Genomic DNA, 17,296 nt, shown 5'->3' on the forward strand with positions numbered 1-17,296 from the left:
TAAACAGAGATATTGTTGTAATGAACACAATGGTTTTGATTCAAATGATGGTTCCTGGGGTGTACAGGAATAGTCTTTTACTCAGTCTAGGTGTTAAACGTCTTTGAATGTCATATTTACATGACTCATTTGCTTAGTAAACCCTTTTACTGCACACCTAGCAGAGATGCTTGTCTCCAGAATCTTACTGTATTTTATCTCATTCCTGAGCTTAGATGCAACCAAGAAAATCTCAGGGATCCAAAAGAAACACTAAGAGATTACTGATGAAAGTGGTAAATGTATGCTTAAAAATAAAGCAGATACCATGAATCTCCTTCCCTATCAGTAACTCAATTCAGCTTAGTCCATCTCATGAGTGCTTCATAATCTACAGACCATCTGAATGGTTCAATTCAAAGAAACAAAACACTTATTATTCTCAACTGAGCAACTTATTATTTTTTTTAGTTTGTTATTTTTGTTGATTTTTTTTACTTATATATGACAGTAGAATTCATTTTGATATAATTATATGAGAATAGAATATATCTTATTCTAATTAGAACCCCATTCTTGTGGATGTACAAGCTTATAGTATTATAAATAGGGCATATGCTATAATCATATTTAAATGCATATTTAGAAGAGCACATACCTCAATCTTCATAGTTAAGCAAGACAGTCCTTCCAGACAAATTTGTGCATCCAATTTACTACTACACAGTCTCATCACAACATTAAATGGAGGGCTCAGAGCTCTAACCTGTGTCATTGTGACACAGTGCAACCTTTCAAAGAGGAAAGATCTGGATGAGCAGAAAGCCAAAAACCCTTGCTTGTAACCAGGAAACACTGGGAATATAGAGATCTCAAGGGTATTCATGTACCCCTATGTAAAAGGGTCAGGCATGTAAGCTGGTGTTTGTACATAAGCTTCAGATTAAGAATTCCTCATTACAACTGAATTTCTGGACAAACTAACAAACAGGAACATATTTTACCCACAATACTCATCTAATATTCTGGAAATCAGACTTGGGGGTATAGCTCAGTGCTAGTGGCCCTAGATTCAACCCCCAGCTTCAAAAAAAGAAAGGAGTTAATAATAAAGTCAAATAAAATTCTGAAAAGCAATCTCTCTTGAAATAGGGAAAGTCCTGTTCTCATGGCAGGACCATGTGGCAAGGAATGCTCCTTCCCATCCTGTTACAGCAAGTGCTAGAATGCTTATCACTTGAGCTGCATTTGTTTGCAAGCCTAATCTCTCTGACCAGTCTCTGTACTCACTCTTGGTGGCCAGGATCCCCATCTCTTCTAGAGGCAACCTGCACAGTGGGTCACCATTAACAAAGGCTTGAGAAGGAAAGGAATCCTATTACCAGTTGACAAGAAATACTCCATCCATATTTACATGAGCCAGAGTTCTACTGTAACAATCATTGCTGGGCCACAGGGCATCTTTTTTAATACCTCACCATTCAAATGATCAGTATTTCTGTGGTCTCTATGGTAATGAAAGTGGACGCTGCCCTTTCACAAAAAAAAAAAAAAAAAAAAAACAACACATATTTATATTCTAGTTTTTATATTCTAGTTCCTCTGCAGACCATAACAGAAAACAGTACAAAGTGGCCTAACACTTAACTTTTGTGTTTTCCAGTTCCCATGCAAAGCCAACATCTATAAAACTGGCCAGAGTATAAAACCAGAAAAAAACTGCTTCTTATAAGCCTTGAAATAGAGCAATGCAAGGGAGATAAACCTAACATGTACTTTAGAATCTACCTCAGGATGCACTGCCAGAAACAAGAACTGTGACCAATCACTAGAGGGGCAGGAGCTTGTGATGCTATAAATGCACTGCTCCTAGAAAAAAGAAGAGCTTCCTATGCTGCTAGGGGCATACCTCAGTGGTACAGCACTTGCCTGGCACGTGCAAGGGTTCCACCACAAGACAATTCATTCTGGGCTGGGGATATAGCTCAGTTGGTAGAGTGTTTGCCTCGCATGCACAAGGCCCTGGGTTCAATCCCCAGGGCCACCAAAAAAAAAAAAAAAAAGAAAGAAAAGGAATTCATTCTTAGCCCAGTGTGGTGACACCTACTTATAATTCCAGCTACTCAGCAGGCTGAGGCAGAAGTATGACAAATCTGAGGTCAGTTTTGGCAACTTAAGGGAGACTCTACTCAAAAGAAAATGTTTAAAAAGGGATGGGGATGTAGCTCAGTGGTGAAGCTCCCCTGGGTCCAATTCCCTGTGCCAAAAAAAGAAGGAGAAGGAGAAGAAAAGAAAAAAGCAGGGAATGTAGCTCAGTGGTAGAGCATTTGCCTGGCACATTTGAGGCCCTGGATTCCATCCCCAGCACTGAGAAAAAAAAAAACTATACTTTGGCCTGATCCCCTTCCACCAACCCCATACTCAATTCCAAGGGCTTCTCCATAGAAGCAGTTATCACAACTAACTAAATACTGATTTGTAGAATTATTGAGTCAATATCCATCTCACCATTTAGTCTGTGAGCTCCATTAGTGTGAGGCCTGGCTTAAGTCTTCCCTTTTCACTGCTTTACCCCAGGTGCCTACCAAAGAACAGTCATTCAATATTTTCTAAATGAATGAATCTTCAGCCTAGACACCCCTTTCTACAGATGGGAGTTCAGATGTATAGTTTCATACAAGTTCTGAGGAATCAACTATGCCTTCTGCAGGCTTTTTCCTAAGAGCATACTATTTGCAAGGAGTACTCAATTCATGCAACTTAACAAATATTTCTTTTTTTTTTTTTTTTTTTTTTTAAAGAGAGAGTGGAGGGAGAGAGAGAGAGAGAGAGAGAGAATGAATTTTTTTAATATTTATTTTTTAGTTTTTCGGCAGGCACAACATCCTTGTTTGTATGTGGTGCTGAGGATCGAACCCGGGCCGCACGCATGCCAGGCGAGCGCGCTACCGCTTGAGCCACATCCCCAGCCCCTTAACAAATATTTCTGAGTGCCAGACAATGTGCTAGACATGGAGTATAGGGCAGTGAATAAAGGAGACAAAGTCTCAGACCCCAAGTTAGATGGTGATAACTTCAGAAAAGAAAGCAGTGAGGGAGAGGAACAAACAAGGCTTCTCTACCAAGGTGATAGGTAATCAAAACCCTGAAATATGAAGGAGGGAGCCATGCTGCTATCTAGAAGCAGGGTGTCCCAGGTGTTGTGAATAAGCTGAGAATATATTCCAGTGGTAGAGCCCTTGCCTAACATACTTGGTTTCACAGCCTGAAATTGGAGCCCAGCATGAAGGAAAGGAAAGGAAAGGAATGGAAAGTGCAAAGACCCCAACTGCACCTGGTACACTTGAAGGAAAAGAAACCAACATGGCTACAGTGAGAGAGCAGCTGGTCACATCCTTTAAGGCTGCATGAATGAATTCTTGGTGGCAAGGGGAGCTACTGGAGCCTTTTGAGAAGGGCAGTGATGTGATGTGATCTGATTTAAGTTTAAGAGAAGATGATCACAATGGCTGCTGCACTAAGAGACAGTGCAGAGAGACTAGTAGAGGCAACTGTTAGCATCCAGCAAGAGACAATGGGCACTGATATTGTGATGGTAATTGCTGAGACAATAAGACAACAAATTCTGGACACACCTCAAGAGCATGAACCAATCATGAGTTTATGAAAGGCCATCTAAGCTGAAACACATCTCATCCAGCTATCTCAATCTTTGTTCAGAATACAAGAAAACAGATGCAGTCCCTTCTTTTGAAAGGTTGTCATTTCTTCCTTTGCCCTCGAACCTAAAGAACACAAAAATGCTGTCTAAGATTGCCACACTGCTTAATGATCAATTGACCTCCCATCAGAAGAGTTTCCAGGCCCATCAGACCTTGGGGGGGCGGGGTAGAGAGTTCCCAACTGGGTAAACAACAAAGCAGAATATTAACCAATAGGCCAGCTGGGGGCATTTCATTCAAATTCAGTTTAAAGGGAACTAATTTCCTTCTTCCCTTAAAAAAAATCTCCCCATTAACACAAAGAACTGTAATCCTAACCATAGCTTCTGTCATCCTGGTGAGTGGATGACTTTTAAGGACTATTTTTAAAAGTACTCTGGTAAAAAGTCATCTTGTTTTGCTTTTTAAAAGCTCTTAGCTTGGACTATGCACAATGGCCTACACCTGTAATCCCAGCAACTCAGAAGGCTGAGATAGGAGGATCCCAGGTTCAAGGCCAACCTCAGCAACTCAATGAGACCCCATCTCAAAATAAAGAATAAAAAGTGCTGGAGATGTACCTCAATGGTAAAGCACCCCTACATTCAATCCCCAGTAGCAAAAAAAAGAAAAAATCTTAGCATGAGGTCAACCTATAATTCCAGCTATTCAGGAGGCTAAGGCAGAAAGACTATAAGTTCAAGGCCAGTCTTGGCAGACGGCAAGTTCAAGGCCAGCTTCAGCAACTTAGTAAGGCCCCGTCTCAAATTTTTTTAAAAATGGGGTCTGGGGGTATAGCTCAGTGGTACCACACCCCTGAGTTCAATCCCCAGTACCAAAAAAAAAATCTTAGTATGGGGAAATATTCTATAATTAAGGCAATTTTAACAATAGTAGATAATAATTTGACTATAAATTGGAAGGAATGTAATGACTGCTTATTCTGGCACCAAAAAAACAGGACTTTCTGTGAAGTGACTGCCAAGAAAAATGATACTCCCACTCAGACTGGACCATTGCAAGTAGTAACTGCTAACCACATGCTTTACACTACAGTTTGCAAGGACACAGTGCTTTGTTTTCATCTCTAACCAAACACCAGACTGAAAACTCAATGGAGACAAATGTGTGGTAGAATAAAAACAATAACTTAAGGAGAAAAAAAAATATTCCAGGGCTTAATGCTTGCTGGGATGCAGACATCAAGGGTTCAGTGAACTAAGAAAAGCTCTGTAGTCCAAAAGAAACCACTTGCAGCCAGCTCCTGTAGACAGAGGCTGGATGTTTAAGAATGAAGCCAGGCTTTAAGAGGCTTGCAAAAGACAAGCTGACAAAGTAGCTGTGAGAAGGACTGGCAAGGAAAGAATGACCAAGATGAAGTGGACACCAGGACCTGAGACCAAGGATCCTAGGGAAGAGGCAGGAGCAAAGTTTCTAAAATACCTGGGCAGGCACAGTCTAACAGCTGAAACAAACCAATTTCAGACTTCTACCCAGTTTAAAACAAACCACATGAAACACTGAGCTCTCTCCTCCAAGCATGCCAAGAAAAAGCACTGTGTTCTAGGTTAAGGGGAACAAAACGATACTTTCCATTTCTCTTTTTTACTTAGGCATCTAGGTCAAAGTGTACTAGAAATTCAAAAATAAATAGCTTAAATTCATTAACTTTAAAAAGCATTGTCTTAGTCTGTCCGGGCTACTATTTAAAAAAAAAAAAATTATAGCACAGACTGGGTGGCTTATAAATGACACAAATGTATTTCTCACAGTTCTGGAGCCTGGAAGTCCTGGCAGATCCCGTGTCTGATGAAGGCCTCCTTCATAGTTCAGAGATAGTCAAGGCTCTTGGATCTTTTATAAGGTCACTAATGCCATTCATGAGGAATCACCTTCCAAAGTAGACCTCCTAATACCATCAGCGCCCAGAAGTACTTCAACATATGAATTTGGGGGAGGGGCATGGGATACCAATATCCACACTATAACAGGGATAAACACAAATCTATATTCTTAGAATACAAAAATAGAAAATAATTCTTGAACTTGTTTTTTGAACCACAAAAACATTTCTCAAGGAAGGACCTGCCACCTGTCATGCAGTGTGACAGAAATTAAGGATTTCTCTGAGATTAGGTATAACAAGGCAAAGGGGCTGCTTCTTTTTTTTAAAATGTTCAAATTGCTACCTGGTCAGACAGTATCTTAACTTCTTCTGTTCCTTTTCTTATTATACATTTACTTAGTTTGGTAAATGTTTAAAAAGGAAACCAATATTCAAATATTTAAAACCTGTCACCCCTAACTAAGAACCAACTCTCTCGCCTCTTTGACTTCAGGTCAGAATGTGAATTTTCCAAAGTGAACACAGCAGGCAGTTCATCTAACTTAGGTGTTCCAGAAGGTTTGAAAGAAAGGTAAAGAAGAACAAAATCATAAGTCAAAGGCTTTCAAGTGGATAAGCCACCAAATTAATGATATACAGTCTTTAACTTTTTTCATTTTTGTTTTGTCAGTACTAGGGATAGAACCCAGGGCATTAGCCATGCTAGGCAAGCACTCTACCACTGAGTGGCATCCCCAACCCTTGAACCTATATATATATATATATTTTTTAATATTTATTTTTTAGGTGAAGATGGACACAACACAATGCCTTTATTTTTATGTGGTGCTGAGGATCAAACCCAGGTCCCGCCCGTGCGAGGTGAGCGCTCTACCGCTGAGCCACAATCCCAGCCCTAAACCTATATTTTTAATAAAAAGACAAAGTGACACACAGAATGGCTCCTCATTGATTCAGCACTGTTGGGAAACTCGTACTCTAAATAGATAAAAGTGTGAAGTAACTGAACTTTCGCCCTTTTAAGAGTAGTTTTTATATTTTGAATATTTCCAACAGAACTCTTTCTGAAATTTTAAATAAGAATATACCAAATAGAATTCTTTACTACTTCCCTGAAATATACTAGTGCTCAAGGGTTACAAAGATGCCTCTGAGAATTCACTCCATACTAAAGGGTCTCACACTGCCAAGATCAATCAGCAAGTTCAGGGGTACTGTGTGCAACTTCTGGGTACCACCACCTCACCCCATTTCACATTGTCCTCCCTTATTCACCCAGATAGCAATTCTCACCTGTCTCTAAAATTATCCCTTCCTGTAACTCCTCCATCTCCCCAATACCACTTACTACTTATCAGCCATGGATTGGGAAACCAGATAACCAAAGTGCTTTATCTTCTACCATATAAATCCTATCTACCTAATTCGAATGTAAACTCCTCAAAAGCTTAAATCCTGTTTTACACCTCTTGCTGATGATACATTTATGAAGGCCTTTTCTCCAAGTAGAATGCATGGGTTTTATAACAGCTGTTTCCATCATTTAGCTTTTCAACTTACTTCCACATTCCCAGCTGTGTTCTGGATGGTTGTGCGGGGCAGAAGCCTAGGGATTTACTGTACTTCTATTTCTTGATAAGATACTTGAAGAGAATAAACACATGGCAAAGAGGGCATTAAAGTAAGGGATAAAGAGATTTTTTTTTTATTTTACCAATAAAGAGAAAGGGAAGAAATATCACCTAGCATACTGACATTTAATCAATAAATGACAGAACAGCTGAATTCCTTTCTAATTCTCTCCAAAGTACTCCCAATGTCCTTGTCTTAGGTCTCTACCTGCAGCAAAGCATCAATGGTTATGTTTGTACTTGTATCTTGATTTTAAAAAATCTATCCCCAAATTTAACAGACCTTCTTTTAAATCCAAGTAAGCCAAAATTAAAATAAGCATGCACAGAGTCTAAAATTCAAGCTCTCACCTGAGCCAACACTTTATGATGAATTTCATTGCAAAGTTCAGAATCTCAGAGAGGAAAAGACCCTTAGACATTATCTAGGACAATGGTTATCAACTGTGCAAAATCATTAGAACCACCGAGGAACTTTTTAAAAATACCATTACTTAACTCCACTCTCAGAAGGTAAGACATAATTGGTGTGGAGTGGTATTCAGGCATGAGTATATTTTAAAAGCTACTCAAGTAGTTCTAATGGACAACCAGGGCTGAGAACCATTGGTCCAATTCAGCATTCTAGCACTCTGCCATCCCATTTTTCAAAGAGGGTAGAATTTCAAAGGTATCAAACAACTAAGTGTCACAGAGCTAGGCTAGAATTACTCATTGCAAGAGAGCTCTTCTTTCTCTCAATTACTTTTCTACCCTCAATAACTCCATACACCAACACCCCTACCAATCCCAAAGTAAATGTACTCTAAATATTTTTTTCAATATTTTATTTTTAGTTGTAGCTGGACACGATACCCTTATTTTATTTATTTATTTTTATGTGATGCTGAGGATCAAACCCAGGGCCCTGCACATGCTAGGCAAGTGCTCCACCGCTGAGCCAAAACCCCGGCCCTAAATATTCTTTGTGTTGATATCCCACTGCATAATTTTTGAAAAAAAAATATTTATGTCTGTTCCTTTGTATGTATGTGTGTGTGTGTGTGTGTGTGTGTGTGTGTACATGAAACTCAAGGCTTCATGGATGCTAAGCATGCACTCTACCACTGAGCTACACTCCCAGCCCTGCCTACATGCTACCCTTGCAAAGAATTCTAGGAGATTAATCATGCATGGTTTCCCCTTAAGGAAGCCATGTGGTGCCAGGAACAGTAGCATACACCTGTTAATTTCAGCAACTCAGGAAGCTGAGTCAGGAGGATCACAAGTTGGAGGCAGGCCTGGGCAATTCAGAAAGACCATATCTCAAAACTAAATCAAGGGCTGGGGTTGTGGCTCAGTGGTAGAGTGCTTGCCTAGCATGTGTGAGGCACTGGGTTTGATTCTCAGCACCACATATAAATAAATGAATAAAATAAAGGTCTATCAAAAACTGAAAAAAAAAAAAAAGGCTGGGGATGTAGTTCAGTGGTAAAGTGCTCCTGGGTTTAATCCCTAGTACCAAAAAAAAAAAAAAGCAACAGCCATACTGCTTTTCCTCTGATAGGTTGGACTCGGCCTATCCTTTAACCATCATCATCATCATCACCTTCATTGAACTTGTTTCAGACCCCTCACAAGGTTCACTTCCAATTCTCTTTCAGACCACTTAATCTCTACTTTGTACCTTCCTTACCATACCTAGTGGACTTCCCTATTGGCCTAAACTCTTTCCATTTTGTAAAAGATGTCTTTTTCCCTGAAGCAGCCTCTTTTGCTCTGCCAGTTAGTCATGCCGGGTTCTTTTTTTCTTCCCCCAAGCAGCTGGTCTTTTTGATGTCTGGCACACATTTATCTGGGCTTCCAATAAGATGTTTTTACATCGTTTCCAGGCTTCCTGGAGGTTATTGACTTTTTATTAACTCTTCCATTCAATTTTTTTCCTAATTTCTAACATTTGTTAGAGTTTCTTTTTCAAAAGTTGAATACCTGGCTGATGGATCTCTTTGATTTTTCTCTCCCACCAGATTGCTAAATTAAATGCATCAGAACTTAAATATAATATTTCAAATTACCTCCAGGATGGAATCGCTTCATGAATTTTTTGCACTTTCATGTCTCTATAGCAAGCAACAGATGTTTAACCAAGTGGAACTGAAAATGCTAGTTCTTACCTGTATTTTAGTGTGTCTGCTTATTTATATAAAATATTCTGATACTCTTAAGTCTATGTTCTTCTACTTGGTAAAATGATAAACTGAGAACTTTTTTTGGGGGGGTGGGAATCGGATGTGCATTGAATAAGCTCCATACTCTGAATCTAATGTGGAAAAATACTCTCCTAAATGTGCTATAAATTGCCTAATCACAACCATCTCAATTGTTGCTAAAGAAGGTTATCTCAAAGTATGAAGACAAACAGAATTCTGAATCTTTCTGAAAAATTCTTATAGCACTCAGTTATTAATGAAGCAGCAAAAAAGACAAGCACTCCCTTCAAATAAAAATGCTGTCACAGTTATACCAACATATCATGGAGATTTACTCTAAATTTATTTCACTTCCCAAGTGTTTAGATCCAGAGATTCCTGGGAGATCAACAGATCATGGGATCAAACTCTATCATGAAAGCCATATAATCCCATTACATCACTGGAGTTCTGACAGAGAAACTGAGAAACTGTCTACGTCATCTTCTCATTTGTTTAACACTACTGCACTGAGCTACCACACTTAGAACTGGTGGGCAGAGAGGTTGCCATCTCTGTCCTTAGGTTGCTTTGGGTTGAGGAGAGAAGACACACATATGCCTGCATACATGGTTAACTAGAAGACAGAACATGCAGCAGGTTCAAGCAGAGAATTTGGAGGAAGAGGGTACAGAAAGCTAAGTAAGCCAATGAAAGAAGGATCACTTGAGATACCTGGAGCCACTGGAACTCTGTAAACCAAGGGAATGGCTCCATTCAAAGAGGCATCATAAGGATACTAAGCTGGCAATGTTAGGAATGGAACAGGGACGCAAAAGACAGGAGGCAGGTAGACCAGTTAAAAACTACTTAAAACAGCCTGTTAATAGATCCCTCCTGTCTTTATTTCTTGCCTCATCAATTTCAAGTGCCACTAGTTACTTACCTAAAACAATGACTTATGACATTTTCCTCCTCAGAAATCCTCTCTGGCTCCCCATGGCCCATGAAATACAATTCATATTCCTTCTACTCTTAACACTACATTGTCTATGTCTGGGTTTGGCATTTTTGCCTGCATTAGATATGTCTGGATCCTCTGTACTACAGTGTAAGATGGTGCTGTTATGATCTTCTACCAGTCAGTTGAAGGTCATCCCATAACTTACATCTGTATCACCCCTCTATAAATAGAAAAGGTACTTTCTTGTCTCACCATTTATACACCATAGCACAGATTATATTCCATGTCAAATAAGACATGGGTTCAAAGCCCACCTCTGCTACTCACTAGCTATAAGACTATGAATATATTTTTAATCCCTATGAATTTCAGTTTCCTTGCCTTTCTGTAAAATGGGGATGATGATAATTCTGACTTCAAATGGTGGCTGTGGCCTTCAAATGAGACAGTCACGTAAAGTCTTCAGTATGGGGCATAGACCCAGAGAAAGCCCTCAACAGCTACTAGCTTGTATCATAAGGCCAAAATGCATTTTTATAAACATATATGGGAACAAACCTCAGTGCTAAAACAGTTAATGTTACTGGGGAGCCAGAAAGACACACTTCCAACTGACTCAGATTAACAACGATGTTGTTTCCCTTGTACAGATAACAAAAAACTTCCTTTTTCAAATTCCTCAGTCTAGTCTCCAGCTAATCCTGAAATTGCATGCAACCCAATGTGAATCAAATAAAAAATGAAAATAGTAATTATGCTGAATCAAACATTTTATATTTGTATGTTCTAACTAGAGATTGAGCTGCGTAAGCCAGAACTTTGACTAAGTTCTTTTTTGAGCATGTTGAGATAGTTTCTATAACACATGGAACAATTTCTAAAGTGAAGGGTCCTATGGCTCAATTAGACCCTCTCCTCAAGAGAAACATGGAAGCAAAACTGATTCCAAAAGAACTAGATATAACAATTTCAATGCAAAATCCAATACAACTATTTGAATTGGGGAAGGGGGAGTAGAAATCTTCAAGACACATACATACAATAATCAAATCAATATCAGAAATTATTGCTATCCCTTCGGTGTGTATGCATGTATATATACACACAGATTCTCACTTTCTCTGGGATATAGAGATGTGTGTATGCGTATGCATATGCATATGCACACTCAAAGGTGCAAGCTCATGAACATAAATAGGAACAGGAGGTGAAAACTCCAAAATCACAACAATGGCACAAAATATTACTTGGTATCAATCACTACCAATATAAAAGTGACTTTTGGTAAGCTCAAGAAGATTTCTAACCAATTTCCTCTCTCAAAAACATAATTTCAACAAAGGTTAGGTTAGTAAAAAAAATGCTTTATCCTCTGTCATTATGAAGGAAGTCACAATAAAATGGTTAGATTTTTAAACTTTTTTTTTCTACAAATGAACTAGCATCATCTAACTGATAACCCTAATCCCAAATCCCTTTTTAAATTTTATTTGTTTGTTTGTTTGTTTATTTATTTATTTTTATGGGAGCTTAGGATTGAACACAGTGCCTCACATGTGCAAGGCAGGCACTCTACCACTGAGCCACAGGCCTAGCCCCTCCTCTTATCTTTTTCCCTTGTTGCTGGGGATTGAACCAAGGGCCTCGCACATACTAAGCATGTGCTTTACCATTGAGCATACCCCCAGCCCCCACTTCTCATCTGTATCACTCATAGCACTTGTCACACCCCATGGTGTCTTTCAGTGATGTGTGTGCATGGCTTATCTCCCTACTACCAGGCAAGATCCTGGTGACAGAGGCCCCTCCTTCACTTCTTGCTGCCTCCATGATGCTGAGCACAGAATACTACACATAGTAGGCACTCTAAAAAAGATATGGCCATTGAAAGCTGAACAAAAATGCATCTTTTTTGTTAATGATCCCTTTTAGTCTTGGCATCTGAGCTCCTCATGGTTTGAGAAGTACAGGGGTCAAGTCAATAGGCAATGCAGGACCTCAGTTAGAAGCCCTGTCAGCATGATATACTCCCTGACACCCTTGAGAGCACATCAGATTACCCTAATTATGATCTATGACTGAGGCTCCTTTACAACATGGAGTATTCTTAAAGTCTGTTCAAATCTGTAGAAGGCAAGTGCAAGACCACTGAGAATAAAACCTTAAACTTGGACTCAATGAGCCAGGCACCCAGACATTGTGACCTTTGCCTAGAAAGCAGTCCTGAATGTTTTGCATTGAAAAAATACATATATAATCACACCTAGGCCTAATACAGATCACTCTATTGACTATCCCCCCCAAAATGACCCAAATTAGATTAGTAATAAAAGGAGATAAGGCTAATATATGCATCTAGAGAGGCCAAAGCAATGGTAAAGATTACCCCTGTTTCTATACTGGCCTTCTAAAGGTATTTACTTGGGTCTGTCTGTGTTGTGACAGTGTCCTAGACTCAAAAAATGCTTCTAACACTCCACATTTTTGAGCCATTCAGTCATGCATTTTTGTTATTGTTGAAAGTGGTGCGAAATTGCACTGCATGAGCTAAAGTCCTTGGTGGTCTTCCAAGGATTCCAGCTAAAAAGGCACTTCCTTTGTTCCTCAGGAGAATGCAGTCCAGTAGGTCATTCAAAAGGGGAAATAAAAGCAGCAGCCCTGGGAGGGAGATGAAGGACAAGACAAAAAGAATAAAATGTTTTTGGGTGTGAGCACATTAGCTTCCATTTCCTGCTGCTGGTCACTAATAACTCCCCTATCTGGGGTGGTGGGTTCAGATAGACATTTATGCAAAAATTCTCTTCAGGTGTGTCACAGGGACCATAACAATCAAAGGGAACACCTAGAGCATGGGAGTCTCTGAGCACCTTTCAAGCTTCCTTTTTCCTGAGATGCTGGCTAGGAAAGACGCCCTGCCATTCTTAGATTGCACAGAGCAAAGTTGGAGAAACCGGGGAGGGGATTTCACAGCCCACTCCTTGAATGCCTCCAGTCTATCTCAAAGGCTTATATTGTTTGCATGAGCAGAAGATGAAAACTTGTCACTTTCCCATTAAGTTCATAGCTGCATCTGTCCCTTCAAAACGTGGGAATGACAACTGTAACCTTCACGCCAATCATCTCCACTGCACCCAGGCCCAAACTGTGCAGGGCACAAAGACCCCAGGTCTGACCTGCAGAGCCCCCAAGCTTCAGTGGCTGCTGGTTCACGTCACTTTTTCTGGCTGGGCGGGAGGAAGAGGGGAAAGAAAGAGGGCTTTTCAGGGCTCTACAACCAATAAAATCGTGCAGCTCTGAGGGCATACTTGAGCTCCCAAAAAGACAGGCAGCTGAAGGGCAAACAGTCTTTAATCAGTAGTGTGCTAGTTATTTGATAACTGCCAAGGTGCAGTGGGCGCCTGGGCTACTCCAACAATTTCTTCGGTTCTATTTCTAGACATATGTCGGTTACACTCCGAAAGTGCCCAGCAACTTCCCTCAATTACCTTTGTAATTTATCTGTAATTGATGACTGCACTTAATCTCCAGGGTTATTAATAGCCCTTCCAAAAAATGGCCCCCAAGTCTTCCTAAGCCTTTGGAAGCGCCTGGTTAAAATTACAGTATTTCCTTTGCTGGCTGCCGGCCCCCTGCCTGCCCCACTCGGGCAACCAGCAGGCGAGGCTAAGGCGGGCTGTGCTCACTTCCATGAAAGGTTCGGAATGGAGGCTCGGCCCCTGGGGCAAGAATCGCTCACTCCTGTTAGGATGTGCTGGCCACCAGCCAGCTAGATTCGTGGCTCTTTCTGAGCCCCCAGGGCGAACAGGCTACCTGCGCCGCCGCACCAGCCCCAGCGCAGCCCGCAGGGCTGAGCGCAACAGTTGGCTGCTGCGAATGTGCAAATGCTACCGGGAGAGGACCCACCCCGGCATCGCAGCCAGCCTCACGACGAAGGGCGAGGGCGCCCCCCGGAACGCTGCCTCCCCAGCGCTCGGAAAAGGGCTTTTACAAACACCCTTGCAGCCCCCAGCGCTGAAATCCGGTGAACTTTTTCAGAGGCTAAGCCGTCTTCATTTGCATAACCATCTCCAAACTGAGATTCAGGTTTCCTGTAATCAGTCCTTTCAAAGGTCTGTAATTGAATGTGCAATTAACCCTTAAAATGAGGTGAGAAAAAAAAGAAAGGGGGGGGGGGGGAATACCCTTCTTGTCCAGCACCTTCCGGAAAGCAGGAGAGTTTGGAAAAGTCAGGGTTTGGAGGGGTAGAGAGTCGGGGGGAGAGTCACTCGCTTTTTAAACGCGGCTTCTAAAGCCTTTGCAGCTACTAAAACTCCTAATCCGTGTCAGCGGTGGAAGAGAGGCGGGGAGAGGGGTTTTAAAAGAACATCAATGAAACACCAAGTTCCACGTCTTGCGCCCCCCGGCATCTGCAAGTTCTAGGAGGTTCCCCCACCCCCACCCCCACCCGGCCTCTGGTCACCCACACAACAAAGCGGGGAGCCAGTAAAGACTGCAACCCGGAAAAGGCGAGAGAGCCAGTGACACGCACTCTGAGGGCCAGAGTGGCTTCCCAAGACTGGAAAGACCGCGAGGGGAGTTAGAAGCAGTGCGCGGGAGTGGCACTGGGCAAACTGGAGGTGCCCCTACACTCGCATTGCCTGGGGGCCGCCGCGCCCGGAGGCATATTCTTCTTCGCTGGGGCTGACTCGCTCACTTTCTCTCGCCTGCCCATTTCTCCCTCTCCACTAACTGGGTCCTGGGTTCCGCGCGGGCACCAGCGCGGGAGGGCGTCCGCAGCCCTTTCTCAGGGTGCCTGCCTCTGCACCCGCCCCGGGGGGTTCCCACTTACCGTTTATCTCGTGGAGCGGGGCATCATTCTTGTTGAAGCCTTTGGACACATAGAGACGTCGCACTTCTGAGCAACTTTTCGACTTGAGCTCAGCAGCCAGCAGCGCGGCGCTAAGCACCGCCAGGGTGCAAAGAAGTGCGGGCAAGCCGAGCCGTGCCATGATGCGGGCAGGGACGGGCACGCTCCCCCACCTTTGGAACTGGATGCTACGGGACGGGAAAGGGCGCTGCGGGAGCGGGCCGAGGGGCGCGGAGTTGGTGGCTCCCAAGTGGAGCAAAAGAGCAAAGGAGTTAGAGTTGGTGAAGGAGAAGAGGAGGAGGAGAGCAGGAGGAGGAGACGCGGGGCGAAAAGTAGAGCTGGGCCTCGCGTCAGGCAACGGTCCCCAGTGCCAGGCTCCTGGCTGGGGGATCAGAAGGAGGAGGGTGTGGAGACGGTGCACGGCCCAAGGGAGCGGAGGCACTTGCTAGTGACCTCGAGGGCTCCGCGGGGCAGGGAACCGGGTAAGCTGACCGGGTGGCGGAGCAGGGACAGGGGCGCGAAGAAGGAAGGGAAGGTGCCAGACGCCGCAGGACCGCAGAGGGTGTGGGCAGCGTCGGCTGGCGCTCCCTGAGCGCGGCTCGGGCTGCCCGGCGCTTGTCCGCTGGCCTGGCTCGAGTCAGCTCGGCTCACTCTGCCCTCGGCCGCACCGCTGTGCCCTTCTCAGCTCTGCCGCTGATTGACTGGCCGGCTTGCTCAGCGACGCTCGGCAAACTTGGCCAAGCGGGCGGCACTAAGGGGGAGGGGGCGGGCGGCGTTGGGGGGGGGCAGAGACAGGCGGGAGCACGCAGGGCCGGGCCGGGAGAAAACCTGGAAGCGGGGTTGGATCCGGAGCATCCAAATCCACTTCCTAGGGGGCCGCACCAGGCGCGCTGCGCTCCTTCGCGAGACACGCCCGGTCGGACTCCTCCCTCCTCCCCTCCTCCTCGGAGGCGGGGAGCCTGCTTGCCGCCCCCCACCCGTAGAGGAAAATCCAATTTCTCCTGGATGACGGGCCCAAGTTCTGGGGAACCGGGAGGCTTGGGATTTGTCCCTGAGCCCACTTCTGAGCCATAGGCCTTCTTTGCGAGGCCACCTGACCAGCCTTCCGCAGGCCAAAGCCGCGAGGAGCCCTCCCGCTGGGATACCTGCCTCCCCGCTGCCACCCCGCAGCCATCCAACGCCTGGGCTGGGGGAGGAAGGCGTCCACGTTACTCTCATTGTTTCGCTGCCGGCACCAGAGGGTCCTGGAAATCCGAAATGGCCCTAGAGCCTCACCTTACCACCTCAGACCTGCTTTCCATCAAAAGGGCTCAGGAATCTCTGACATGTCCCTGACTCCGGCAGGCACTCTTCACTCTCACCCCACCCCATGTCACCCTCACCCCGCTCCCGGTTCAGAAAAAAGTCTAATCAAACCCCGAAGCGTGAAAAACACCCAACATCTGAACCTCAAGCCAAGGGGACAAAGTCAGGGTTAATTCTGGAAAACTTGGAGACCTTCAGGTCCAACCCTATCTTGTGTATGTAAGGGAACTGCAACCCCAGAAAAAGAAAGCAATTTGACAGTAGCACTTAGGGGAGGTGAGTCCAGAACCCAAGACTCTTGACTGCAGGGTCACAGGCATAATGTGATGGAGCAGAAGACCCCCTAAACCTTCTTCCCCCTTACACCACTTAGCCACCAGAAAACTGGGAATGAGCTAGTACCTTCCAAGTTTTGACAGATTCCATTAATGAGTGTTTTTGAAGCTCCCAGGGCTCCTTTAATGAAGGGAACTGTACAGATTGGGAACTTGTCATTACTGTTGTTATTGTTACAATCTGCTTTAAGAGGTTAGGGTGAGAAGTGCCTCAGACACCTCGGGAGTGTGCTGGGAACTGGGCAGATAAAAAGGGCTGAAACTTATTATTTGTCTAGACTCTCAATTCCCATAAAATTACATAGGGTGAAGATATGAACCGTCATTACAATTATCGCCCTCAGAGGGTTTGTTGAGAAGTCCTCCACTGTTGTTTGTAAACCACGTTGACATGGTTGGCTATGAGGAGCTGTAGATGTCAGCTTAGCTGTTGTTTTGAATGCCCACTGCAGGCTCCTCTGCATTGTGTTAACTCTTGGAGATCATCAGCATAAACAGATTGTGAAGTCTGTAACTGGGAC

At 43.6% G+C, this 17,296-nt stretch overlaps 1 protein-coding gene and 1 non-coding gene across 2 annotated transcripts in view; one reads left to right on the forward strand and one right to left on the reverse strand.

Moving 5' to 3' along the window:
* Gpc4 (glypican 4) overlaps nucleotides 1–15,831 on the reverse strand; it is a 111,895-nt gene extending 96,064 nt beyond the window's left edge. The window contains exon 1 of the mRNA XM_077107064.1: nucleotides 15,118–15,831. Coding sequence (XP_076963179.1) covers nucleotides 15,118–15,277 — 160 coding nt within the window. The 5' untranslated portion in view covers nucleotides 15,278–15,831. The remainder of the gene's footprint in view (nucleotides 1–15,117) is intronic.
* Nucleotides 1,954–2,026, forward strand: Trnaa-cgc (transfer RNA alanine (anticodon CGC)). Its single transcript has one exon. It is a non-coding gene; the product is annotated as a tRNA-Ala (tRNA).
* Nucleotides 15,832–17,296: the final 1,465 nt, after the last annotated feature.

This window comes from Callospermophilus lateralis, chromosome X (assembly GCF_048772815.1).
Source record: "Callospermophilus lateralis isolate mCalLat2 chromosome X, mCalLat2.hap1, whole genome shotgun sequence".
NCBI classification, from domain to species: domain Eukaryota; kingdom Metazoa; phylum Chordata; class Mammalia; order Rodentia; family Sciuridae; genus Callospermophilus; species Callospermophilus lateralis.